This window comes from Mustela nigripes, chromosome 1 (assembly GCF_022355385.1).
Source record: "Mustela nigripes isolate SB6536 chromosome 1, MUSNIG.SB6536, whole genome shotgun sequence".
Lineage (NCBI taxonomy): Eukaryota > Metazoa > Chordata > Mammalia > Carnivora > Mustelidae > Mustela > Mustela nigripes.
This window is the reverse complement of record NC_081557.1, coordinates 107802526-107829453: the sequence shown is the minus strand read 5'-3', so window position 1 is coordinate 107829453 and position 26928 is coordinate 107802526. Positions and strand designations below refer to the sequence as shown.

General features: G+C 52.4%; 2 protein-coding genes across 3 annotated transcripts in view; one reads left to right on the top strand and one right to left on the bottom strand.

The window, feature by feature from the left end:
* Window positions 1–8794: 8794 nt before the first annotated feature.
* On the top strand, window positions 8795–19837 carry PHYHIP (phytanoyl-CoA 2-hydroxylase interacting protein). The gene is made up of 5 exons (XM_059371454.1): window positions 8795–9135; window positions 12670–12863; window positions 14065–14239; window positions 15879–15996; window positions 17685–19837. Exons 2-5 carry the CDS (start codon window positions 12699–12701, stop codon window positions 18217–18219), a joined length of 993 nt encoding a protein of 330 aa, XP_059227437.1. The 5' UTR covers window positions 8795–9135; window positions 12670–12698; the 3' UTR covers window positions 18220–19837.
* Window positions 19838–24911: 5074 nt separating this feature from the next.
* BMP1 (bone morphogenetic protein 1) overlaps window positions 24912–26928 on the bottom strand; it is a 42327-nt gene continuing 40310 nt past the window's right edge. For both annotated transcript variants that reach the window (XM_059371423.1, XM_059371431.1), the window contains one exon: window positions 24912–25655. In XM_059371423.1, coding sequence (XP_059227406.1) covers window positions 25521–25655 — 135 coding nt within the window. In that variant the 3' untranslated portion in view covers window positions 24912–25520. The remainder of the gene's footprint in view (window positions 25656–26928) is intronic.

The window sequence follows — 26928 nt, the reverse complement described above, 5'->3', positions numbered from 1 at the left end:
CGGCTCGGCTCGGCTCGGCTCGGCTCGGCTCGGCTCGGCTCGGCTCGGCTCGGGACGGGGCGAGGGGCGAAGGCGAGACCCGGAGTCAGAGTTGAGTAGGCCTAGTCCCAGCCGAGCTGCGTCTGTGGGCTCGATGATGACCTTGGAGTGGTCACTGTACTCTGGGCTGTGGCCTCGCCCTCGCTTGGTGGTCCTTCCCTTGGGCTGCTGGTGGGATCCTGGGGTGGGGCTGTGGGCGCAGCGGTGGGGCACTCGCCCTCAGCTCCTGACTGCTTACCTTTGCGCGCACCCACGTTCCAAGCCCTGAACCCGAAAAACGAAGTTTGCTCCTTTGGGAGGGACGAATTTAAAGAACTTTCATGGTGGCTGCGACATTTGTAATTTAACATAAAAAATGCCTTTACTGTTCTCCCTAATCCCAAACCATGTAAAAACCACGTAACATTGCCGAGAGTTTGAGGGGATGAAAACATTTCTGCTACAATTCCACATAGAATACTACTATTAAAACTTTTGTAATATATTGCAATCCCCTTGTTGAGCTGTCATATTGTACCACAATTTTGAATCCTCCCTTTTGAAATAACATTTCTCTGTTGCTGCATCTAATGAGTAATTCTTGGGTCTATGTCATGATTTGCCTATTTTCCTATTTGGACACTTAGATTGTTTTCCCCCACTGCTGCTGTAAATAACGCTGTAGTGAACATCTGGTGCATTTAAGTTTTTTTCTTCTTTGGATTATATCCCTAGGACAACTTTTCAGACTTGTGATAACTGGCCAAGAGAAGATGTACTTTATTTTTTAAGTAAAATTTTTGAGAAAATAGATCACATGCAAGGCTTTTTTTTTTTTTTTTTTTTTTTAAATTTTAGAGCCAGAAAGAGAGGGAGAGCAGGAATGAGCAGGGAGAGGGGGGAGAGAAAAATATCAAGCAGACTCCACGCTGAGCTGAGCACACTGACCCCCACACTGGGCTTTATCTCTTGATCCTGAGATCATGATCTGAGCGGAAACCAGGAGTCAGATGCTTAACAGACTGTCTCCCAGGTGCCCCAGATGCACATGTGGTTTTAAGAAATAATAGAGATCTCAATTTTTTTCCAGTAGAAACATATCCTAAAACTATAGTACAATATTGTACACAATATTGTACAATATTGTACACAATATTGTACAATATTGTACTATATTCAGTATTCAACCAGAATATTGACATTGATACATTAGAAATATGAAACATTTCCATCAATGCAAAGATTTTTTAGTTGTCTTTTTATAGCCATACCTCCCTCTTTCCGCCCACCCCTGGCAACCACTAATCTGTTCTTCACTTTCATACTTTTGTTATTTCAGAAGTGGAACTCATTCAAAAATGGAATCATACAATATTTGACTTCTTGGGATGGCTTTTTTCACTCAGCATAATTCCCTTGAGATTATCCAAATTGTTGAATGTATCACTAGTTCATACCTTTTTATTACTAAGTATCCATGGTTTGTTTGATCATTTGTTCTTTGAAGGACATCTGGGTGTTTCCAGTTTTTGGCTCAATTATGAATAAAGCCCCTATGAACATATATGAGATGGTTTTGTTTTTTACAAAGATACCTATTCATTATAGAAAATTTGGAAAATTTTAACAAACACCCAGAAGCAAATGAAAGTCATCCATTACATGCTTGAAGTTATTTTCCTAGGCATGTAGTTTTTAAAAATTGAGATGCTTTACGCAAGGTTCAATAATCTGCTTTTGTTTCTCCTAACAATAAACTATAAATATCTTTGAGTTACTGAATATTCTTTTAAATTATCATTTTTAATGGCTAAATAGTACCCTACATTGTTGTCTTGCACCATAATGTCTTTAACCAGTTTCCTGTTAACCAGGAAACCAGTTTCCTTCCTGTAATGCTGATTGGATTTCTGCAAAATTTTTCACCCCAACAGGACAAGAGGAGAGAAGACTTAAATCAAGACTTCCATCTTTAACATTTTGGGGCTTGCTTCCTAACAACAATTACTATAATTTCCCATTAAGAACATTCTCCTGTGTTCCCTCTAATTAAGCTAATATACCTTTGGCACCATTCTTTCTTCCATCTTTTTCTTCCTCTACTTCTACTTCTTCTTCTTTTTCTAGAGAGGGAGAGACAATGTGCACCCACGTTGGGTTGAGGAGGTGAGGTGAGGGAGGGAGAGAGAGAACGTCCAGCAGACTCCTTGCTAAGGGCAGAGCTGCAGGCTCGGCACAGGGCTAAGTCTCATGACCCTGAGATCATGACCTGACCTGAAATCAAGAGTCAGAGGCTTACCCGACTGAGCCACCTAGATGCCCCACACTATTCTCTTTTCTTCCTTTCCTTGCTCTAACACCTCCCTCTCTATTTTCTTCCAAAGGCTATATTCTTTCATCTCACCTCAAAAGAAACTGGTAAATCCTTACTAGCTGAACCCCATGTCATCACATCTGTGACTCTAGCAGATCTTAATTGTCATTAATAACAGTTTATTTCTACGTGTTCATAGTAAAGGTGATCATCTCATTGTTGTCTCATTGATTAATGAAATTAATAAACTCTTAAGAGCAAATACAATTAGTTGTTGCTGTTGTTGGTTCCAAAAGCAGAATTCAGAAGATGTAAAAAGATTCTGTAAAAAAACTGTTTCTATGAACTCTTGTTGGGCATTGGGAATACTAAATGAATAAGGAACTGTTTTGAATATGTATCAGTAGAAGAAAAGGAATGTGTGGTATGAAAATGCTATCCAAGCTCAAGCCATTACATGTTCTCTCTGAGTAATTTCTCCTGATTTGTTTGCATCATTTTGCAGGCCATTATTTGTTGGTTCCTCCTCGTCTCCTTGACCTTAACACTTTGGAGAGCCCTTGGATTCAGTCCTCAGAACTCTTCCCTTTTTTCTTTATACTTACTCCTTTGGCCCTGTTCAGTTTCTTGGCTTCAAACCCTGTGCTGAATGCTGATAATCCTCGGCGCCTATCTCAATATGGACCTCTCTGAACACCAGATGTGTATTTCCGCCTATCAGCCCCTTCCACTTGGATGTCTACAAGACATCTCAAACCTATGTCCACATCCAAACTTTTGATCTCCCTCCTCAAACTGCTTTGAAATGTTCCCCATCTCAGTACATGGCATCCCTCAGGCTGCTCAAGTTAAAAAAAAAAAAAAAATTAAGATTTTATTTATTTATTTGACAGCAAGAGGGGGATCACAAGCAGGGGGAGTGGAAGAGGGAGAACCAGGCTTCCTGGCGAGCACAGATCCCGATGTGGGACTCGACCCCAGGACCCTGGGATCATGACCTGAGCCGAAGGCGGACCCTTAATGACTGAGCCACCCAGGCACCCCTCAAGTCAAACTTTTGCAGTTATTCTTCACTCCTGTCTTTCTCTCATGTGATGCATCCAGTGCATCAGCTTTTCCAGATATATCCAGAATCTTACCACTTCTCACCACATTTACTGACATGCCATCCTGGGTCTGGCCACCATATATATATATATATTTTTTTTTGTCTGTGATTATTTTAATAGTCTCCTAACTGGCCTCCCTGCTTCCACCTGGGTCCCATCAGTTTAGTTGCAACATAACATAACTAACATATTTCACATCAGGTCACGTTTCTGCTCTTGACTTCCTAGAGGCTTCCCATTTCAGAGTAAAGACCAGAGAGTTTAGACTGGTCTACAGAGCCCTACATAATCTGTCTACCTACCTATCTACCCACTGTCTCTCTGTCCTTAACTCCTATCACATGCCTGTCACTCACTCTGCTCCAGCGGCACAGGTTCCTTGCAGCATCAAGGATACTGCAAGGGTCAATCTGGGATGCTCCCTTTCACAGCCTCTGCACCAGCTACCTGGAATGCCCTTCCTCCATGGAATTCTTTTTTTTTTTTTTTTTTTAAGTTTTTTTTTTTTTTTCTGACAGGGATCACAAGTAGGCAGAGAGGCAGGCAGAGAGGGGGGGGGGCAGACTCCCTGCTGAGCAGAGAGCCCAATGCTCCAAATCCCAGGACCCTGGGATCATGTCCTGAGCCAAAGGCAGAGGTTTGAACCCACTGAGCCACCCAGGAACACCCTGCCCGCCATGGAATTCTGCATGGCTCTCCTCCCCTCCTCAACCAGTTTTTTTTTTTTTTTTTTTTAAATCCCAAAGTCACGTTTTCAAGAAGGCCTTCTCTGATGGTATTAAAACTTGTAACCTCCCCCATGACATTCCCTATCCCTATTTACTGACTTCTTTTTCTTACAGCGCCATGACCTAGTAGACACCATAGTTTATTTGCCTCTCCATCTTCTTCCCACCAGAAAGTAAGCCCCGTAGGAGTAGGGACTTCTTTTCCTCCTCCCCTGCAGTATCCTCACTGCCTGAAACAATACTTGACACAGAGTCAGCACCCAATAAATTTTTGTTGAATGAACAAATGAATTCCAGGCTGCGTTGAGACCAAGTAGCGAATCTGGATGTGTATTAGAGAAATAAAAAGGGTAGATTGTTTCCAGGTGGATTATACAAGTGATTGAAGTTTAGCACAGCTGAGGTAAAAGCCAACCTTGCATTGCACGTCTGTATGTCTTCTCTGTAGGTTCTTTACGTGCCAGTTGCTTATGTGTACTAAGTAAAGTAAATGCTGAGCGAGTGGAGGGAAGGCTTTGAGGCATGATGGCAGTTTCTGGATCCTCAGCATTGAAGTTTTGTCCCTGAGATCTTGCTACGAAGTGCCCAGTGGTATTCCATGCCTTCTATGTTGTGCTCTTCCCCTTCGGGTACAGCTCAGTGACTATGCCTGTCTTGTGGATTCATCCTATTGGTCCTTCCACTTCTCACAAAGCTGGTGATTCTTTCTTCATTGTTCTTGGGCTTTGTCCCTTGAAGTTTCTCTTTGCCCTTCCAGTATTTCATTAGTGTCTCTTCATAGCTTTTCAGGGTGCTTAAATATAATTCAGCATTTTTCCCGCCTTAAAATTGTTAAATATTTAAGTAAAAAACAGCTAGAAATACTTGAAAAGTTCAATGGAGTGAGAGTTGGAAGAGGTCTAATATAATTTCAAAATGATAAAGCAAATAAGCACCAAGAAATCCATACGTTCTTACACACAGTCACTGCACTTTCCTGTCACTGCCAACACATTGTAAATGAACAAAGTGGTTTTTATGAGCTGTCTGGATGTGTCTGCATTCATTGGCTCTTGAGATCCTTACACTTAGCTCAACCATGGGGAAATACACGTAAACATCTTGAGTCTATAAAATTTACAAACAATATTAAGACTGTAGGTCTTTTTTGCTTACAGCTTCTCTCTATTGCCTCACACTCTATATTTGCTCTATGTCCTTCAATCATGAAGAATCCAGCCCTTGTACTCAGACTTGAATTAGAATCAAGTTTTACATCTTATGGGCTGAGTCTCATTTCCCATCACCAACCCTACTAAGATAAGGTTGAAAGGTCCACCTCTCAGGGCTGTGGTGAGAATCCCATGCCTAGGGTCTTGGTGCTTAAGAATAAAATAATAAAATTAACAATAATAATAAAATAGTTTTTGTTATTATTGTAATCATACCCTGGATATAATATTAAATATGGAAACTTCTAAGCATGCACAAAAGTGCAGAGGATAGCTTATTGGATCTCCAAGTACCCAGCTTCAAGAATTATCTACCCATGCTAATCTTGTTTCATCTGTCCATCTCATGCCCCTCCAGATTATTTTATTTTTTCCAGATTATTTTTAAATAGTCACGGATACCATGTCACTCACTCATAAATATTATAGTATGCATCTCTGAAGGATATTCTTTTTATTTTTTATTTTATTTTTTTAAATTTTAATTTATTTATTTGAGAGAGAGAGACTGAGAGAGAGAGAGAAAGAGAAAGCATGAGAGCAAGGAGGGTCAGAAAGAGATGCAGACTCCCTGCCGAGCAAGGAGCCCCGATGAGGGACTTGATCCTGGGACTCCAGGATCATGACCAGAGCCAAAGGCAGTCGCCCAACCAACTGAGCCACCCAGATGCCCCAGGATATTCTTTTTAAAAATAACCATAAAGTATCTTTATCAGAGTATCATTCTTAAATACTATCAAATACCCCCTTAATATTCAAATTGCCCCACTGTCACACAGGGTTTTCTTTCTTTCTTTCTTTTTTTTTTTTAAGATTTTATTTATTTATTTGACAGAGATCACAAGCAGGCAGAAAGCCAGGCAGAGAGAGAAGGGGGGTGGGAAGCAGGCTCCCTGATGAGCAGAGAGCCCGACACGGGACTTGATCTCAGGACCCTGGGATCATGACCTGAGCCAAAGGCAGAGCTTAACCCACTGAGCCACCCAGGCACCCAGGGTTTTCTTTTTTTAATGGTTTAAGTATCCAAATAAGGTCTATACCCTTGAATATTTTATTGGAGATATAATTAAGGTGTGGCAGAGTTTTTGCTGTAAAAACGTCCCTTGCAGTGTTGTTTAGAATGGAGAAAATGTAAAATAATCATAGTAGCGTAGGGGATTGGTGTGTGATCTGACAACAGAACATACTCAGCAATTTAAAACAATACTGTAGAAAGACTATGTCATGAACAGAAAAGGTATCAGTAAGTGAAAAAGGCAGGTTACAAAACAATATTTACGCTTTCTATTTTTGTTATTAAAATATGTATCTGAATGGTGGGGGAAATGAATTATTTTAATTCTCCCTTCAATTTTAGAATCAAAATTTCTCATCTTTTTATAGTGATCATGGATTCCTTGTGTAATAAAAAGCTATTAAAAATAAAAATGCAGCAGAAGGGTATCTTGGCGGTTGTCTGGTTTCATACAGAGTTAGTTCTATTTGGGTTGTGAAGCTTTCTCCTTACCATGTGTTCTCTCATGTGATCTGAGGAGAAGGCCTCAGAGACAGGAAGCAGCAAAAGCCCTGAAGGGGTCTGTGGCTTCCCCGGAGGGTTCCATAGAAGTGCATACAGATGGCTACTGTTCACCCTTGGGACACATGATCTCATGCGCCCTCCGCATGCCATCCTGGGAAGGTGGGAGGCAGAGGTGTGCTAGGACACGTCTTCCTCTTAAGCAGGGAAACCGAGTCACAGAGAACCTGACTTTTCCTCACACTACCCCTCAAGGTAGTTGTGGGCTAGGTTTGGGTCCAGATGTCTGGCGCTGGTCGTAACCAGGAGATTACGTTTTGCACCCCTTCAGAATTGCGACATTTCAATGTAGGTGTGCGAGGGGCGGGACCTAGGTAAGTTGGCTGAGGCAGTGCTTAATCCTGTCTCAGTGTACTGCACCACACTGCATTCTGTGGTTCAGGATCTGACCAGACTTGCTTGGGTTCTCCACACCCACCCAGGGAAGAATTGGCGTCTGCTTGTCCTTGCTCTCTGTAAAATTTTCACATTCTGTCCACTGTCACCTCCTCTAAACTTTGCTGCCTGCTAATGTCCGCAGCCCCCAAGTCCCTCTCGGTGAGTGTCCCTTGCACTCAGTTCATGCCTTCTATGGCATACTGAGCCCTCAGGCAGGAGCTGAGAGGTCTGTCCTTGACTCCTGCCCCAAGCCCTCCCCACCCCCCACCCCCCACCATGCTTCTGCTTCCACGGTCCCCTCTTGGCTGTGCTCTGTCTGGACTCAAGCTGGTTTTGACTCCTCCTTCTCTGAATCCCTATCTGTACCCTGCAATTTAGTTGTATATTTCTTATTCTCTATGTCCACCTCCCCCCGCCCTCAACAAAAGACCGTGGGCTCCTTGCAGGCAGACACGAGTAATAATGATGGCAATAGTTCTGATGGGTCACTGGGCCCTTCTTGTGTACCAGACCCACAGCTGAGTGATTTACACAATTTCTCTTTTAGTATTTATTATCTCACTCAGCAGATGAAGAAATTAAAGCTCTGAGAGGTTGAGGAACTTGTCCAAGATCACCCAGCTAGAAAATGATAGAACAGGAATTTTAACCATATCTGACTATAAAGTCCGTGCTTTTCCACACTGTGCATACTTTGTCACTGTTGGTTGTTTGATTCAAATTTCCTTGAGTGCTCTTCACAGCGGCATCCCTGGGGTTTTCATGTGGTGGTAGAAAAGCCTCCTGTCAATAAGAAAGCTGATAGTATTCTCCCAAGCCCAGATGGTTGGGATGAGAACACTCCAAGATCTCTGTGTGTTCTTCCCACCCCCACTTTCTTGCCTCTGCACACCCTTCTCTGCCCCACAACCTCTCTCTCTCTCTTTCTCTTTCCTTACACTGGGGACAACTGAGCAGCCAGAGAACTCTCCCTAGATGATCGAGGATCGTCAGCGGGTCTAACATCTTGTGATAGCTTTGGTAAGAAAATGGAGCCATGGGTCAGCCAGAGTCCCCGAGGAGAGAATCCAGACTGAAGACTGAACCCCCATACCACATCTGGACCCTTTCCCGTCAACAGCTCCCCTTCCCTTCCCCGACTCAGAATCCTTGTCTGGGGACTCCAAAGCCTCTGGGCTCAGCCCCACCCCTCTCCCAGCATCCTAAAGTTTGGGGGCTGCATTCAAGTGAGAGATTTCCAAGTCGAGGTGTGTTGGAGAGACTTCTGAGGGCAGCTTGTCCTGCAAGAACAGGGAAAAGTGGCAGCCACCGCCGCTGTGTCTGAGGACATCAGCGGAGCTTCCTGAGAGACCCTCTGCCCTTTCCCCTCCCACCAGTCCAGGGAGCGGGGACCAAGCTTGCTTATTGTCACCTGACGCTGGGCAGCCACTGATCCCATTGGTGGAGCCAGATTCGGTCTGGCTCTCTCGTTCTTTCTCGCCTTCTCTGCCTCTCTCTCTCTCTCCTCCACGCTGCTTTGATTTCGCTCTTGCCTCTCCTTGCACTCGGCTGGGAACATCGCCTCTCTGGGGGCAGCAGCCGTGCGTGCGCTGCAGAGCCAGGCGGGAGCTGCCTGCGGGGCATGGAAGAAGCCTCTTTGGCAGCCTCGAGAGGAGCGAGAGGAGCGAGAGGAGCAAGCGAGCGCCACTGCCTGTGACCCAGGCATCGCCGCTGCCCCTCTCCCTGGGGAGAGCACATCCATACAGAGGTCTCTCCCTTCCTTCCCTTCCAGGTCTTCCTCCGCAGAGCCCGGTGGAGCCAGGTGAGTGCGCGTCCTCCCCAGAACAACCCTCTGTCAATTCTGAGAGCGACTCAGGTGGCAAGGGGCTAGGAGCTGCGGGCACCAGGGGCCTGCCACCGTCCACGATGCCCACCTAGGTCGCCAGGGCCAACGACCTTGTCCCCTGTCCCCCAGGGCCTTGGCAAAGGGATTAACAGCTGGATCCAGTCCCCTGGGGCACCACAGTCAGTCACCCCGTGACCATTCTGCTGCAGTCAGCTATGCCAAAGGGGACAGCGGGGAGGGGATCAATGTCCCCCCGGCCGGTGGGGGGCCTTTCTGGAAGGGCATGGGCAAGGGCTGTTGGTGTGTATAGCACGTAGGCATGCTTGCGAGGAGACTGGAGGTTTGCTTGCGTAGATAGTTCTGTATGCATGCACTTCTGCTCTCGTGTGGGCTTCCGCCGCTGGGGGGCCCGTTTAGGGACATATGTTTCTTGTACACGTGAGCTACGTGTGTGGGGGCTTACTTCTCTGAGTAGCCTCTGGGTTCCGGGGGTGGGGGCAGTGTGAGGAGGTATATTTATGGAGTGGACATATCCTTGTCATGTGTGTGGGAGGACATGGTGAGGGAGGGATTGCATGTAACTAAAGGGTTTCTATGTGGGGATGGGCAACTCCGGAGCAGAAAGGGGTAGGTAGGTGGAGAGTGTGGGCAGAAGCCACTGTCTGTGCGCAGACCCACGTAGCTGTGCAAACCTGTTGGCATGTGGAGGATCGGGGCTGGCAGAGTGTGGCTAGGGACAAACCAGATTTTCAAAGTCTGGCTCTCTGAGCCTGAAGAAGATTTGAGAGAGGCTACCGGGATCTGGGTGGGGGTGGACACGTGTGTGAGAGTGTTATGTGTGTGTGCAAGCCGACGTGTGAGTTGAGTGCCTTGTGTGGAGGAAGCACAGGTGCCTGTTGGTGCCCGTGGCTTTCTTTTTTTTTTCCCAAATATGGCTTGCGACTAGGTGTGCATGCATATGTGCGTGTGTGAGTCTGTGGACTTCAACATGTGTGGGTCTGGGTGGAGGCATGACAGGGAAAACTGGGGGACATTCTTAGACTGTGGAAGGTGGTGGAGGCACCTGAGTGCATAGGTGAGTGTGTGGGAGCGAGGCTGTCTGAGGAGGTGTGAGCAGCCCTTGTGTGGCAGGTGTGGGTGGGCACATTCGGCGCATGTGTGTGCGTGCGTGTATGTGTGTGCACTCATGGGCCTGCCTGTGTGTGGGTGTGTAAATGCTTGTCTTGGCAGCGTGGGTGTTTCTCAGGTGCTGTCTCAACCTGTCTCTCACACCCTGACGTTCCCCAGGCACCTGGACTTGGAGAACTGGGGCTCACACCCACCCTCGGTCCACCCTGGCTTTGCTGTTCTCCCAAGTGTCACTCACGACCACTCTCCCAGGCTAGCACAGGGGGAGTAATCTCAGTGCTGCTAGAACTGTAGAAAGGAAACGATGAACCAGCTCCTGGAGTCTGCACCCCCCCCCAAAATGGCTGCCCCTCTCTCTGGGGGAGAGTCTGAGGAGAGGAGTACTGAGGCAGGAATAGGTGCCCACCTGTCCGGTAGGCAGAGACTGAATCTGCTGTGGATGGGAGGTGGTCACTCAGGCCCTCTGTGGGGTAGGAGTGTGTCTGTGTTGGGGTGTGTGTGTGTGTATCTGTGTGTCTGTGTGCATACGTGTGTCTCCCTGGGAAGCTCCTCACTGGAAGCCCAGAGCATACCAAATCCCCGTCTCCACATCTGTCCCCATGAATTATAAACTGGTTTATTGCACAATTGTTTCACAATCCTATCCTGCTTTATTTTGAGATGGACCTGGTAGCACCCCCGTGCTTGTTTATCACAGGACTCCCTGCACACAAGCCACCAACGTGTGGCTGAACTTCATGACAGGTAGGCTTAGGGTAGGAACCCAAGATCAAACTCGGGCTCAGGGGGCATCCTGGAACAGGTAAAAGCCATCACCCATATCCTTCCCTCTGTGCCTGCCACTCAGGCACCCACGGATGAATTTAGCCCACCAGGCTCCACAACAGGCTTTAACTGACAGGCAAGTGTGGGTTGGATCTTCTGGAAGCTATAAATAGAAGTACCTGCTTTTGAAGGCACGAGGTACCCTCACCCTTAGCACCTGGGGAAAAAGAGGAGAAGAAGCAGAAGGGGGAGAAAAGGAAACAACATTCCAGAAACCTGAGGTGTGCTGGGATGGGGCTTCAGAAGGAACCAGGAAGGCACGAGCTCCACTGGGCACTAAGCAAATGGCCGGGAGCAAGTCCAACCCACATTCATGTTCTTGTCCCAGAGACAGTCTTGCCCCTCTCCCTGCCCCTCTCCCTTCCCACCCTGTTAACCCAGAGCTCATGAGCCAGGTCACAGTCAAGGCCAGCGTTAGCTCTTGCTAGCTAAAGCACAGGTGAGCGCCAGTGGTGTGGTCCTCTGATCCCTGAAACAGCAGCCCGGGTGGAAGCAAAGAGAAAATGTAGTTACTCAAAAGGAAAAGACAGAAGAAGAAAAATAACAGTAAAACCATGTGCACTGACCCATATACACATGCCATGCACATCACACACATATCTCGCACACACACTCACATACACACACACACCCACACACAAAAGGGGACACAACCTTTGCTCAATGACTAAGAGTCTGGGCTCTGGAGTCAAATGTGAGTTCAAATCACTTCCTAGCTGCATGACCTCTAGCATCTCGGAATCCCCCCAACCTCAGTGAACCCATCTGTAAAATGGGGATAATAATAGTACTTACCTATGGTGAGGCTTGCTTGAGATGATGTTTGGGCAATTATCACCACAGATCGGTCTGTTGTGGATGGCAAAAGTAAAACGAATTATTCAAACGAGTCGAGCAACAGAGGATCAGCTGAGAGGAAAGAGTGACAGTTGAAAAGTTGGGGGCGGAAGAAGAGCTATGGCCCGTGCTGGCCCCTCCCGCCACAGTATATCCATGTGCATCTCCGTGGCGCTTGGACTCCCAGCCTTGCATCTTGGCAACCCTCCCTGAGTCACCCTGAGGGAGGAGGGAGGTCTAAGCCCAAGCGGCCTGGCACCCTTGGCCTCTTGGCTACTGGGGCCCTCTGCCCTCCTCAACCCTCACGCTGGTCTCCTCAGTGGGTGCTTCCTGTCTCTCCTATACCGCCTCATACAGTTCTCTCCACCCCCCCCCCCTCCCCTTTTCCCCCCCTCTGGCTGGCCCCCCCCCCCCCCTGCTCCATCTGCTGCGAATCTGTCCTGTCGGCGTTTGCAGCATTCCCACTGCCTCGGCCACCTGTCAGGTGCCGTCTGCTCCGCAGACCCCTCTGAGGAGAGCCAAGAGCCCCCCCAGGGGGGGACACCCCATCCCACCCTTGGTCCTACTCTTCTATCTTCCCATGCACTCTTCCCATCTGATGTGATGAGGCGGGGGCAGTCAATGGATTCCCAAGGTTCCAGTTTGCAAAGCATGTTGGGAATGAGACATTCCAGAAAACTCTGGTGGGGAGGAACGGGCTAATTCTTCCTCTCCCCTCAGTCCCCACAGGAGCCAAGCCAGAGGGGAGCATGGAGCTGCTGTCCACGCCCCACAGCATCGAGGTCAACAACATCACCTGTGACTCCTTCCGCATCTCCTGGGCCATGGAGAACAGTGACCTGGAGAGGGTCACCCATTACTTCATTGACCTTAACAAGAAGGAGAACAAGAACTCCAACAAGTTCAAGCACCGGGTGAGTAGAGGGTGCCCAGAAGGCCTCTCGCTCATACCCCTCCTTGAAGGAGGCAGGGTAATGGAGTGCTGTGTGGTGATCGTCGGGAGTCAGACAGGTCTGGTTCAAACCCAGGCTCTTTTCAGTGTGGAAACTTAGGAAAGTTATTTAGCCTCATTGAGCCCAAGTCCCTTCACTGGTAAAAATGGAATAATAATGTGAGCCCCCACGGGCCTGTGAGAGGCATCCGTTAGGTAATGTTCACATGGTGTCTGGCTTGGGGCCCAGCTACCGGGAACACCATGATCGGCCTCACGACGGGGCCTTCAGATGGGGTGGGAAAACCTGAGGGGGGCCACAGACACCACACCTGGGGCTGGCTTCTCAGGGAATGACAAAGCCGCTGACTCAGGAAGCAGCTTTGTTGTTGACTGTGTGGGCTCTTTGCTTGGTCCTCACTGACCCCTCTTAGACTGCTGTGATCCTCTCGGCCCCCGGCCCTCTGGCCTACTGGTGGCTGGGTTGAGGAGAGCAACATGGCCGAGTCCTCCGCTGGCTGGGTGTCCTTTCCCTGGGTTAAAGCCGGTGTGGGGGTGGGTGAGAGGAAGGCTCCCATCTTCTCACATTGGCAGAGGGGAAGGGGGAAGAATGAGGTGGGAAGGAGCTGGTTCCCACGACGACTGCATCATGTGGGTTACTCACCCTCTCTCTCTTTGGAACTGGCTCTCCCTATCTGGGTGTCTTTTGGCAGGCCAGTTGCCACGGTGACGTGAATGTTCAACACCACCCCCTTAACCCTCCCCCCCCCACAAAGAATAAGGCATATTTTCCCTTCCTCCCTGGCTCTCAGCATTTGCTGTTGCCGTGGAGACGGCACTGCAGTGTGCAGAGCTCTCGAAGTCTCCCTCGAAAACGGAGGTCTCAACGTCCTCAACTTTTCGGCCTCCATTCCCGCGGCCTTTCTCCTTAGCTCCCAAGAGAATGGGCATCAGGGGGCATTACGGAGGGGTGGAAGCTGGAGGTTATCTGTATGGCCTTTCCAATGGCCACTGCTTGCTTCCGCAGGAAAATGGTGGCCAGGGCACCAAACCATTGAATCATGGAGATTTTGGCCCTCCTCAGGCAGCCTAGGGGCTGGCTGGGGAGCATGAGCCCTGGCGGAATACCAAGGTTGGGAGCGACCCCCTCTTTGACTCTAGGTTCTCTGCATCCCATTTCTCAGGATGTCCCCACCAAGCTTGTGGCCAAGGCCGTGCCACTGCCCATGACTGTGAGAGGCCACTGGTTCCTGAGTCCCCGCACGGAGTACAGCGTGGCTGTGCAGACGGCAGTGAAGCAGAGTGACGGGGAATACCTGGTATCTGGCTGGAGCGAGACGGTGGAGTTCTGCACCGGGGGTGAGGCCCTGCTCTCCCGCTGCTTTGACACATCAGGCTTAGTTAGGGTCAGGAGGGGGCTGTGCCTTAGCCCTGCAGCCGCTTATGAACACCTCCTGAGGGCACAGGACTTTGGCCAACAGGGCGGCCCCCATGGACGAGACCCACGCCTGCCCTGGACAAGCCTGCGGTCTGACACAGGAGGCAGACGTCAGGGCTCCTAGTCATGTTGGCAAAACCACTTCCATACAGGGATGTCCTTCTTCTCTGGCTCGGGGCAAACATACTGTTTTGAATTGCGATAAAATATACATAACACAGAGTCTACCATTTCAACCAGTTAAGTGTGTGGGTTCGTGGCGTTAAGTCCGTTCACAGTGGTTGTGCGACCAATCTCTAGAACATCTTCCCTAGACCCTCTACATGACAGCTCCCCTTCCCTCCTCACTTCAGCCCCTGGCAACCACCATTTCACTCTGTGTCTTCCGAAGCTATGACTATTCTTGGTATCTCCTGTGAGGGGAATCATGCAGCATTTGTCCTTCTGGGACTGGAGTGTTGGCTCTGTCATTTTACTCAGCATCCTGTCCTCAAGTTTGGTTCATCCGTGTTGAGCATGTGTCAGAATGTCCTTCCTTTTTAAGACAGAATAATAGGCCGTTGTATACGTAGACCACACCTCGTTTATCCATCATCGGCCGATGGACAGTCAGCAAATAGGAATAATAATAATAATCCCATTTGCTCGTCTCAAGTCTCCACTTAGCCAGGGAACATGACCCCTATTCAGAGGTCCTGCAAACCCTCTTAGCAGAATTTCGTTGGCAAATTCCAGCACGAATAAGCACCAGGCTTATGTATCCCTACCGGGTCGTGGATGACCCGGGATCTGCCCCACAAATAGTCCACTCTTTTGGTGTCCACAGTGAGAACTGCTCCAGATCTCTCTCTGTCACAAGGAAAGGGCAGGGAATATTCCTAGCCCCAGGCTTCTGAGGCAGCTGGCTTCATCCTCTGCCAGGGCCCATGCCCTAAGTCTCCTTGACTTGCCATTCTCTTTCAAGCAGTGCTTTTCCTTAGCTCGGCTGTAAAGCCCCACTCTGGGGTGCTCTTGCTCCCTGCGGGGAAAGCCTCTTGGTTTACTCCAGAGCCCCACCTGCAGTGGGGAGCTGGGGATGGCTGCGGTCCAGTCCCCACTCTTCTTGCCAAACCCAGCACCCTGGCCAGGGCTGCATCTGCAAAGGAGGAAAGGGCACCTTTTTCTAATCTGTACAAAGGCCCTGTCTTGGTTGGCAGCAGCTCTGCCTGGACCCCAGGACTCCTCTTCACATGAACATGGCTGGGGATCACGGCTCCTGGGCCCCCTGGTATGACTTTGTAACTGGGCAGCCCCTGCCCCTTTTGGACTCAGCGAGCCTAAGCCTTTGGCAATGGGACGGCAGAGGTGATGAGGACAAACAGCATCCAGCTGTCCATGTTCCCAGCTGGGGCCCCTGGCCTGCTCCTATGTGGTCCAAGTTGCTGGGACTATTTGGTGTCCCCTGTTGCTCTGAGGACAGGGGTGGGCTGACATACTCCATGTGCAGTGGGCAAGTGTCGGGGCGGGGCGAGGCTGTGATACCCATCCTGACCCTGGGCTTACCAGCTGGAACTCTTGCAGATTACGCCAAGGAGCACCTGGCGCAGCTGCAGGAGAAGGCCGAGCAGATCGCAGGCCGCATGCTCCGCTTCTCCGTCTTCTACCGCAACCACCACAAGGAGTACTTCCAACATGCCAGGTACAGCGTGGCCCCCGCAGGACCCCGGTCTTGCTTTCCACCCTGCCTCTCTTTTGCCTGGAGGGTCCTGGCTGTCTCATGTCACGCCTACCTTGTCACTGCCAGCCCCTCCTAAGGAGACCCTATGATCTCTTACCCCAGGCTGGCTGCTGTGGGGACAGCTGGCTGCTGAGGACTGGGCTCCAGGGAAGGAAAGGGCTCTCGGGTTGGGGATGCTATGGGGGAACCATGGTATCTGGCCTGGGTGAACAAGATCTTGGGTTTGTATTTCTTTGGGACAGTTCCTTTCACTGGGTTCTGATCCCAAGAGTCAGCTGTCTTTCCAGTTCAGGCTCTGGGTCCTAGGGGAAGGTGGTGAGGGGAGCACAGGGCGAGAGGATTCTGTGCATGAACGGTCTTAGTCTTCAAGCTGTGTACTGTGGAGCCTGGAGGCTCCAGGGAAGTGTTGCAGGGCATTTTAGGCGGGTAATGAGGGGTTGTGGGGGAAGTCAGGGGGAGGCTTGGTGGGCCCCACACCTGTTGTTCAACTGAAGCAGCTTCAATTTCATTGCCTATCGACTGCCTATGTATAATATCCTTTGGGAATGAGAGGGGCTCTGTAGTCCAAAAATATGTAATCCAATTGATGATCTGGTCCAACCCACCCAGCCTACAGATGGGGAGCCCGAGGCTCAGGGAGACAGTAAGTCATCAGTCACCTGAAACATCCAGGATGCGACAAGGGTGAAGCTGTCTGGGGCTGCCCATCCCCCCAGGCCTGCTGACACTGCTCCAAGTCTATGCCCTTCTAAGGCTGGGCTAGGGCAACCTGCTAGTCTTACTGTCTTTGTCAGTGCATTCAGCTGGGGTGGGTTGCTCCCACCCTACCCCGGTGTGGCAAGGAGCTAGTGGGGTCTTTGGTTTTTGTACTAAAGAAGAGAGGCAGCAAGGTGAATGGTGAGCACGCTGGCCCAGTTCCAGCTCCTCTGTCAGCAAGCGGGCAAGAGAGGGAAAGCACCCATATGTGCCAGGATGTACAGATGAATAAAGGACAGAGTCCCCCTCTTGAAAATCTGAGAGTCTATCAGTGGGACAGTACAGACAGACGAAATGTAAGAAGTACGTGTGATTGTTGGGTAAAATTCAGTGTCTGCACACAGTAGGCAGTCAAAGTTTTGTGGAATAAAAGTGCCTGATGTTCCTGGAAGATTCTGGAGAGGAGGGGACATCTGTGCGGGGCCTGGAAGGATGATTAGGAGTTTACCGGGCCAGGTGAAGACAGGTGGGAAAGGCAGTCCAGGCAGAGGGAAGAGCACTCACTGCAAAGGCACAGAGGCAGGAAAGTCGGGGTTTGTGTGTGGCTGGAGGATGTTACTTATGGGAGTGGGGATGGGGGGAGGTGGGGTCAGAAAGACCAGATCTTGATGCCCTTGCTTTTCATGAAAGCTCCATCAAAGGGTTTTAAGCTGGGGAGTGGTAGGTTCAGACCTCTCCTCTATGAAGGAGTGGGTTGCATCAGCCCATCTCCAGGGCTCTCCCCGATCTCAAATTCTGGAATGTTCTATTTGCGATGGACGGAGGCGGCAGCTGGTGGGAAAGCTGGGAGCCGTGCTGGCTCCTTTCTCAACCACACATAGCAGCCAAGGCTCAATCCAGCTAACCAGCAGCATTTTCTCTTTCCTTTGGCATTTTTCCCCTGGGATGGGTAGGACCCACTGCGGGAACATGCTGCAGCCCTACCTGAAGGACAACAGCGGCAGCCATGGCTCTCCAACCAGTGGCATGCTCCATGGCGTCTTCTTCAGCTGCAACACAGAGTTCAACACAGGCCAGCCTCCTCAGGACTCCCCCTACGGCCGCTGGCGCTTCCAGATCCCCGCCCAGCGCCTCTTTAACCCCAGCACCAACCTCTACTTTGCGGACTTCTACTGTATGTACACAGCTTACCACTATGCCATCCTGGTGCTGGCCCCCAAGGGCTCCCTGGGGGACCGCTTCTGCCGTGACCGCCTGCCCCTCCTGGACATTGCCTGCAACAAGTTCCTGACCTGCAGCGTGGAGGATGGGGAGCTGATCTTCCGCCACGCCCAGGACCTCATCCTGGAGATCATCTATACGGAGCCCGTTGACCTGTCCCTGGGCACCCTAGGGGAGATCAGCGGGCACCAGCTCATGAGCCTATCCACTGCTGACGCCAAGAAGGACCCCAGCTGCAAGACCTGCAACATCAGTGTGGGCCGCTAGGGACTCCTGGGGAGCTGGGGGGCTAGGGAGAGATGACAGGCAGGGTGGCGATGGGTGGCATAGGTTCAGGGAGCTGGCTTTCTCTCCCCTGCCCCCCGCTCCCTCCACGCCACGGCCTCCCCCTTTCCCACCCCTTGGTGTTAGAGGTAACAGAGGGTGTCCCCTTGGTAGGCGTGGCCTATTCACCCCCCTGGTGGACTTGGTAACGCTTCTTAGCCTCCGTAGGTTGGTGGAAGGAGGGTAGATTTCCGGAGATTTCCCCGTTCCTGGTTTCCCTCAATCCTGCTGTTTCTTGCTTCTTCCCAGCCTCCGTCCCATGGAAACTTACAGCCTGGGGGTTGTAGCTGAGCAGCCACCCGGGGCCAGAGCCCACGTGTTGCTTGCCAGCCCCCAGAGGCACTGCAGAGAGCTGCCGGGCGCTCGTCTTTAGCCCCGCCCACCGCACTCAGGGCCAATTACAGAATACCCCTCTCCTCTGTGCGGGTCCCGGGGGCTGCTGACTCCAGGCCTGGCCCTTTTCCCTCTCTATACATAGTCTCCTGCACCGCTCTGACCCCCAGCTGCTCCTTGACCCCCAGCACCCTCTTCCTGCATGGGGAGAGCTGTCCTTCATCCCCCCTTCTCCACCTGCCCTCTAGAAAGGGGCCCTCTTTTTCCTCTTGGCTTTGGGGGCTCCAAGCTGTTGGGACTTTTCCTTTCTCGTCTGGAGATGCTGTATACCCCAGCGTATCTTCTCCTTCTCCCTTGCTCAGAGCACTGAGGTCTGCAGTAGCAGCCACTGGGGTCGAGGAGGGGGACAGAGACCCCTGAGACCCAGAGGTACCCCTTCTCAGTCGGAAGTGGGCCGCCTCCTGCCCTGAGGGGACCCGGTGTGGAACTATAGTTGCAGGGTTTCCGAAGAGCCCTGGCACTCCGCCTGACTGTGCGCTTTGCTCGCTCTCTCTGCCGCGGCACCGTTTCTGCACTGTGCCTGCGTGTGATCTGGACTGTGGCTTCCCTGCCACCGCACCTCACGCCCCGCCCACTGGCACTGTCTGCTCCCCACCGCGAGCCTGTTGGCGGAGAGGCCCTTCCCTGGGGAGTTCTTGGAGAAGTCTTCCTGGGCCTCCCAGCGTTTTCGCCTATCTCCTACTTTGGTACGGGTCATAAAGGTGGTGAGGGTGGACCCCTGGGACAAGCAAAGGGGGTGGGGGTTGGCGGGTGGAGGTGTGGATGGAGGCAGCTAGCTGTTTGGGAGGATGGTGGAGGTGAAGTCAGGCAGAGGACTCCAGCCCCCACAGTGACAGCCAGATTTCTGTAGTGAAGTACAGAAGGGGCCAGAAGGCCAACAAGGCCATATCTCAGTAAGGGCGCAGGTGGGACAGCTGGTCGCCTCTTGTGTAGCCACAGGGAGTGGTGTGGTCAGCTGTCTCCATGGCATGAAGCAGGTCTGGAGGCCCTGGGAGATGCATGGAGGAGAGGACATGGGCCCCCGGGGCCTTTTCCCCCTCTGCTGACTGTGTTGCTGTGGGGGGGTGGCCCTCTGCTCTCTCCTGGCCCTGTGTCTGCTCTGAGCTGGGGGCACACCCGCCTGTGTTGTGCTTGCGACCGTGCATCAATAAAGCGCCATGGCCTGAGAGCCTGACTCTCTGTGAGCTCTGGGAGGGGTGGGCAGTTGTACAGTCACAGAGGAACTCACCCAGGGACGTCCCCCAGGATGAGACATCTGGAACCGTCTCTGAGGGTGTTCCAAATCTTGCTGCAGGAGGCAGGGCTCAGAAAGCAGAGCTGTATCTCTAGTTGGAAGGGATTTTGGAGGTCTTTTGGTATTCCCCTGAACTTTGCAGAAGGGGAAACTGAGGCCTCTGAGAGGGGAACCTGGGGCAGTCTGGAGACATAACCAAGGTCCCCTGTTTGGAACCCTTCCCCATGCAGCAGCCTGCCACTGTGTCAGACCCAGATGCTGCCGAATTTCCCTCCCCCAGAGCCCAACTCTCCCCTCCCAAGCAGGGCTCCTCATTTGCAGATCTGAGTCACCTCTGCGTCTATTATTATGGACTTATTAAAATGATCCTCTGCTGGAGTAGAAAAGCTCCAGAAAAATTAGAGTCACCTTGCTGACACTCACTGGCTCAGGACCAAATGAACATGTGTCATTCAGAGCTTGGGGCACAGCCTCCTTGGACTAGGGGAAAGCTGAAGGGCAAACGACGGATTCCGGAGGACCTGCTATGGGCCAGGCATTTGGCCAGGTGCTTTCACACACATCGGTTCATGTGTTTACAATGGCCCTGTGCTGTAGTAGTCCCATTTAACAGATGAAGAAACTGAGGCACAGAAAGTTAAAAGGCTTGCCCATGCCTTCCAGCTGGTAAGCAATGGTGCCTGGATTTGATTCAGAAGCTGGAATCTTCCCATTCCACTGTCCTGCCTCACCTAGTGTATGCCAGGAGCCACCTGAACAGTGCGACATGGGCAGGCTGGTCTCAACACATGACCCTTGAAAGGGTCTCTCCTGGACATCTCTTCTGGCTGATCAAGGCTGCACCTTGATCTTGAATAACACCAGGGGGGGCTGTAGAGTCACAAATGCCAAGGTGCCTTCTTTTAAAGGAGTGGTGAGCAACACTGGGTGTCTAGAATTCTGCAGATTGGGAATGACCTCCAGGGCCCATCCTTCCCTCCTCTGGTCAGGAGACCCCCAGCCCACCCCAGAATCCTTCAGGGGTGCAGGGTTTTCAGTATCCTTCCTGGATTAGTCTTCCTTTTGTGGAGCCAATGGAAAGGTTGGCTCCCAGTGTCCTCTTAGTGGGGGATGAAGGCAGCCAACTGAGGTGGGGGTGGGGGTGGGGCCACTTTCCTTGCTCTCTCCAGATGGCTGCTCTGCTCTGCTCGCCGGTTGCTGGAGGCGCTTGTCAGAGCTGGGTCAGGGCACCGGCTGGAATCTGGCCGCCTGGAGGTCCTTTCTGGCTCATGTCCCTCTAATCTGACCTAATGGAGGGAGAGCGGTCTACATGCAAGCAAGCGCACATGTGTGCGTGCCACACACATACACCACCTCCCTAGACACACTTGGCTGCTACAGAGAGCCACAAGGTAAGGGATGACCCTGAGCTGTAGCTGCCACTCTCCAGTTGAGGGGCCGCCCGACTTAGCCCTGCTAACAGGCAGAGAGGGAAAATGAGGCAGTGGCCACCAAGGGATGCCTTCAGGTGACAAGTGGGGTGTTCTGCTGTGGGGACACAAATACAAAGACAACCCAACAGAGACACATGGTTGCATGCCCTCATGTCCCCCACTGTCTGTTTCTGTCTCTCTGCTGGCATCTTTCTTTTTGTCTTGGATGGATGACAGTCTCCCCAAGGTAGTGGGTGGGGAGGTGCCAGTTCTGAGGACCCTCATGGTTTTGTGTGGTTTTAGTATGTGTCTCTTTTCCATGTTAGGAAAAAAGGTGGCAGGGGTTCCAAGGAAAGGGATGAGGAGGGACCATTCCCCCAAATGGAGGGAGGCCTTCAGGAAGCTGAGCTGAGGTGATTGGCCATAAAACAGCTTGGCCACAGCATCTGGAGGAGATTGGAACCAGATGTTCCTGAGGTGGGGGAGGGGAGGCTGTGGGGCTGGGAGGAGGTTGGAGCAGGATAAGCAGGCTGGTCAGTAGGAGGCTGTTATTGGGGGCCTCGTGTCTCTCTGAGGAAGACATCTGGCTGCCCTCTCCCCACTCCCCAAGTCAGACACTATTTTTGCAAACTGGAGCAGCAAATCTTTTCACAGATTCTAGAATCAGCTCTGTGTATAGGGACAGTCAAGCACAGGGTGTGACTTGGGAGGTGCCCAGAAAGGCTACCAGCTAGCCAGAAATGTCTCCTGCTGTCCCACAAGGCCCCGCCTTGCTGTGGGCCAAGCATGGCCTTCTCTGGCAGGAATACTTCTGCCCTAAGCTCCTAATGCTTGACTGGAAACTAGTGTACCCAGAAGTTTCCTTTTTGCATAGAAAGAGAATAGTCCAGGAACTGGAAAACTGTCTGGCAAAGAGAAGGAAAAGAAGGCCCATTTACAGAGAGCCTCCTATTTGCCAGGCACTGTATCAGGATCTCTTCTAAGGGCATCTCATTATTTCCTTGAAACCCTGTAAGATGTTGTCATTCCATGTGTCTGGATGAAGAAACTGGGGCTCAGAGAGTTTAAAGGACTCACCCAGGGGCACACAGCCACCAAAGGGTAGAGCCTGTGTTTGAAACTGGCTATATTTGCATGCAAGCTTATGACCTTTTGAAGAAAGAGAATCATATAGGGTTAGATGGAGGGGAAGGGAAAAGGAGGAAAGAGAAGGGAGATGGTGGTGGTGCAGGGCATGTGGCTTTCCTTCTGCTATAGTTGAGCCACACTTGGCCCTAGGAGCTCCCCCACCCCCTTACTGCTGAGGAACCCCACCCTTGGGCTGCTTGGAGTCTAAGCCCTGGGTGTTCTAATCCACCTCAGCCATGGCAGGAAGGGTTGCCGGGGACAGGAGAGAGGCTTGGGGATCAAGGGCTGCAGGGAGGAGACAGCTGGCCAGCGCCATTGGACAAAGGATGGCAGAGCCACATCTCCTGACCGCCGGGCTAACGCTGTTGCCCTGTGGGCTAGAAAAGTGCTCCCAGAGGCAGGACCATGAAGGTCCATGGTGTGCGCTAATCTCAACCTGGGAGCATGGTCTAGGGCAGGTCCATCTCGGCTCTTCTACTCCTGGCCATGTACTCAGGAGTGAGGGAGCCCTCAGGGACTTGAAGATAGTTGGAGGAGCAAGGGTCTCTTCCCTTGACATGGAGTCAGCTCAGCTGTTGGGTGGCTAGCTGCACTGGAGTTGGCCTAGTCTAGAACCCAGAAGGTGAGGGTAGGTGGAGCTCTGAGGGCAGGCGTGCTGATTAACTCCTGGAATATGTATCAGTGGTCTGCACCCAGCTCCCAAGCAGCCTCTACCACTCAGCGGTAGCCTCTGAAGACAGGCCCAGGGTAGACGGCGAGGGCCCACCAGCACAGTCCCTGTGTCATTAGAAGGGTCTGGGTCTATGGCAGTGATGGAGTTTGGGGACAGGGGCCTGGGGTGGCTGCCTGAGCTGCTCCTGCCTGTGGCATTGCTGTTCCCAGAGCCCTTATTCAGGGTGGAGGACCAGGTGCTCTCTGTGGGCTGGAGCCCTGAATTCTGCATGGGGTTTAGGATCCTGGCTCCTTCTGGACGTGTGGCTAATGACCTGGGAGCACAGTCCTCTGAGCTTCCGAAGAACCTGGAGGGCTATTAGGAGAGCTGTGGCCACAGACTACAAATTCCGCTGCGGAGGAGCTGGATGAAGAAACTGGGGCTTCTTCAACTTCTTCTGCCAACTGTTGGTTGGCAAAGTGTCTGGGGGAGATGCCCAGGGAGCTGCCAGTTTGGGGGCCTTTCCACTCTACTCATGGCCTCCGGGGCGAGGTCGGAGGAGGTGGGGGTAGGGAGGGGTGGCTATGATGTCCTGGGCTGTGACCTCACTGAAGCAAGAGGCAGTAGCCCCTCGGGCCATCACCCCCTGCCTCACAGGACCTCAAGGGCTCTGCAGCCTTGTGATGGGAGCAGGCTGGCTTCCTGGAAGGAGAGGGTCCTGCCTACACATCAGATGCCAGCAATGCATCTGGTTTCCACGACGGCATTCTGCTGAAAGGGCCCATCTGGGGTGCACCATGCGATGCTGCTGCCTGGGGGTAGGTCTCCTCCCACAGTCCAGGGAGTATCTGGCACAACACGTGCCTCAGCAGTGGGTGGGGTGAGGGGGCGGCACACTGGAGGCCAGTGAAAGACCTACAGACCCACAGAAGGATCTCAAGGAGCCCCAGGGCCAGGAGCCAGATGCCTGGCTCTCTCTCAGATACGGTAGTGACCAGCCCAGGTAGTGACCAGCCCAGGCTGGAGAACCCAGGTCCTCTCCCTGCTTTCTTTGCCCTTGAGATCCGTGAAGAGAGAGTGGAGAGAGAGGTTCATTTGAATAGAGGGTGCAGGGATGTGACTTCTCTCCTCCTGGCCTCTGGGAAACAGGTCTGGACCTCACTGCTGGCTGGGGTGCGAGGAGGCAATGGCGGGAAGGAGGAGGCCAGATGAGACACAGCCTTGGGAGAGGGGCCGGAGCGGGAATGTTTGCTCAGTGGCTACTGAGTGTCAGGCTCTTGTCTCCATGAGAAGAGAAGGACCCGTAGGGGCCAGCACTCAGCATTTGACCTGCAGGAAGGCAGAGTTTAATGGCCGTTCGTGGACCTGTTCTGGCTGATGCCAGTGTTCTGACTTCTGGTGGGCTCCATAGGACACCCTCCAGCCCACCCACCCCTTTCCCCAGACAGAGACAGAAAACCAGGATGGACACCAGCTGGACAGAGGCATGCCCGTCCCCTTTTACATACCTCCCCCTCCCTGCCCCCACACACCCTCTTTACAGGAATGTTCCACTCCTCACGCTGTGTGGGAGGGCTATCAGTACTGCGTGTATGCTGTACGCCTACAGGCTGAAGTGTGCGAGGCGGCTGTGTTTGTGTGTGCCTGAGTGTGAAATCACACCCTCAGGGATGGATGGGCAGCCAGCGAGGCCAGGTGTCCTGGCCATCAGCTGGTCCCAGACGCAGCAAGCCTGCACATCTGGAATGAGACAGCCCCCCTCCCCCGGCCTCCTCCCCCGCCCCGCCATGTCCCAGACGGCATCTGGCACAAGATCCTGGCTGTAACACTTTCAGTTTATTGTCTGGGTGCCCTGGTGTGGCTGACCAGCCGCTGGGCCCGAGAGAAGCCCTGTCTTGTTTCCCCACCCCCTCCCCTGCGTTTCCCCACTGTGGCTCCTGTGGGACTCCTGTGGACACTCACACCCCAGGAAGTGGGGAAGTGGGGGCTTCAAAAAACCAAAGGGAGTTTGGAGGAGGGGTGGGAAACGTACATTACAATGAAGATATACCACCGCCTCTAGGCAATGCAGTGAGCGCTCAGAGAGGGCAGGGAAGATGGGCGGCTGGGCTGACAGACGTGCTCCCCAACCAGGCCAGGCCCCCAGAGAGGAATGGCCACTTCAAGTGTCTCAGTGAAAGCTCTGGCTCCCTGGCTCTAGCCCCCTTGCTCTGGTGGGGGCAGGGAGGAAGGGATCATGAAGGAGTCCAGGTCCCCCACCTCCTGAGGACAGCCTCACCTGGACCTTCGGCCTGCAGGTCTTGGCACCTGAGGGACTCCTGGGGGACAGGGACGGGGTGCCCACCTCCTGCCCACCGCCCACTGTGCAGTCCAGGGGACTGAGGGCAGCAGGCCTCCCATCCCCACCCCCATGGGAAGGCAGTGATCATTTCCTGCTGTGCAGTGTGTCCTGGAACTTGGTGCTGGTGTACCGCAGGTGAAAGCCTTTTTTGGTGATGGTGTCATCTGAGTGGAATTTCACCAGGACAGAGTCTCCCGCCGAGTACACCTCCTCAGGAGGCTGACAGAGGAAAGGGATGGGCATGAGGCTGAGGCTGCTGTTTTTTTCCTCCCTAGGATCCCCTGCTCTAAGGATGGTGGGCGCTCCCAGACATTCACCAGATTCCCCCAGCCCCACTGACAAGCAGGAGGAAGACTATTGCCACCAGGAGTTTAAGGGGCTTCCTGGAGGAGGGAAGAAAGCAGGGGACGAGGAACTTGTCTTTCAGTTCAGACTCCCACTTATTCTAAACCCAGCACTGCTATGAACTAGCTAATTGTGAAGTCTTAGGCAAGGTGCTGGCCCTCTCTGGGCCTTGCTTCCCTCAAGGGCAAATGGGAGAAAAGCTCCCTGCTCTCCAAGCCTAGAAGGGCGGGGTGGGGGGGATCCAGTCGGGTGGTTCAGGGTGGGGAGCAAAGGAGAGGAGGGTTGTGAAAGCGTTTTGTAAAGGGAGTGGGTCCTCTGAGAGTCTGTCTTCTCACTGTCTCAGCTGTCTCCTGGAGAATATGGGACAGCTGTGTCCCCAGGCGTGGATGTGGCCATTCCCCTCCTGTCCTCTCCTAGTTCTGGCCACGGTCAACTTCCCATGCTCCTGCAAGCCCCTCCTCCCCTCCATTGCGGCCTTAGAGCTGAGCGAGAGCTACCGGCAGAGCATCAACACAGATGCCCTGGCTCTCAGGACATAGAAAGCGTCATTTCCGAGAACCTTGGGGACATTTCCAACAACCTTGCCAGGAAGCCCTGACGGGCTTGGGTTCCTTCCCCAGGTTCCCTCCCGTTGGCTCCAGCCTGGTGGAAGTCTCTGAAAGAAGCCACCTGGGGACGCCGGATTTGATGTGTGGCTCGGTGGAATGTGCCAGATCAAGGGAGTTACAGAGGGCAAAGTGGGGAGGGGGTGCTGGTTTGGCAGCCAGGGGACTCCAGAGCAGTGAGCCAGGCAGGTGGGGGGCGGGCGGTTTGTGTGCCCTGCTCCTGCCCCACCTCCCTACCTCCTCACCCTGTCCCAGCCCTATATAGGCTGAAGTTCTGTCCTAAGGGCACATTCAGCTGGCTAATGCTGGACCCAGCGGGTGCTGCAGCTCTGGGAAGTTTAACCCTTCCTCTGGTGCCCAGGCTGCCCTGGAGCACGACCAGGAAAGAGGGGAGGGACCAGGGAGGTGACAGGAGGGAGGGCGTGTGTGTGTGTGTGCGCGTGCGTGCGTGCACGTGCCTGTGTATAATGGTGTGTGTATGTGCCCATGCATGCACCCATGTGTAATGGTGTGTGTGTGTCCATGTGTGTACCAATGTATTG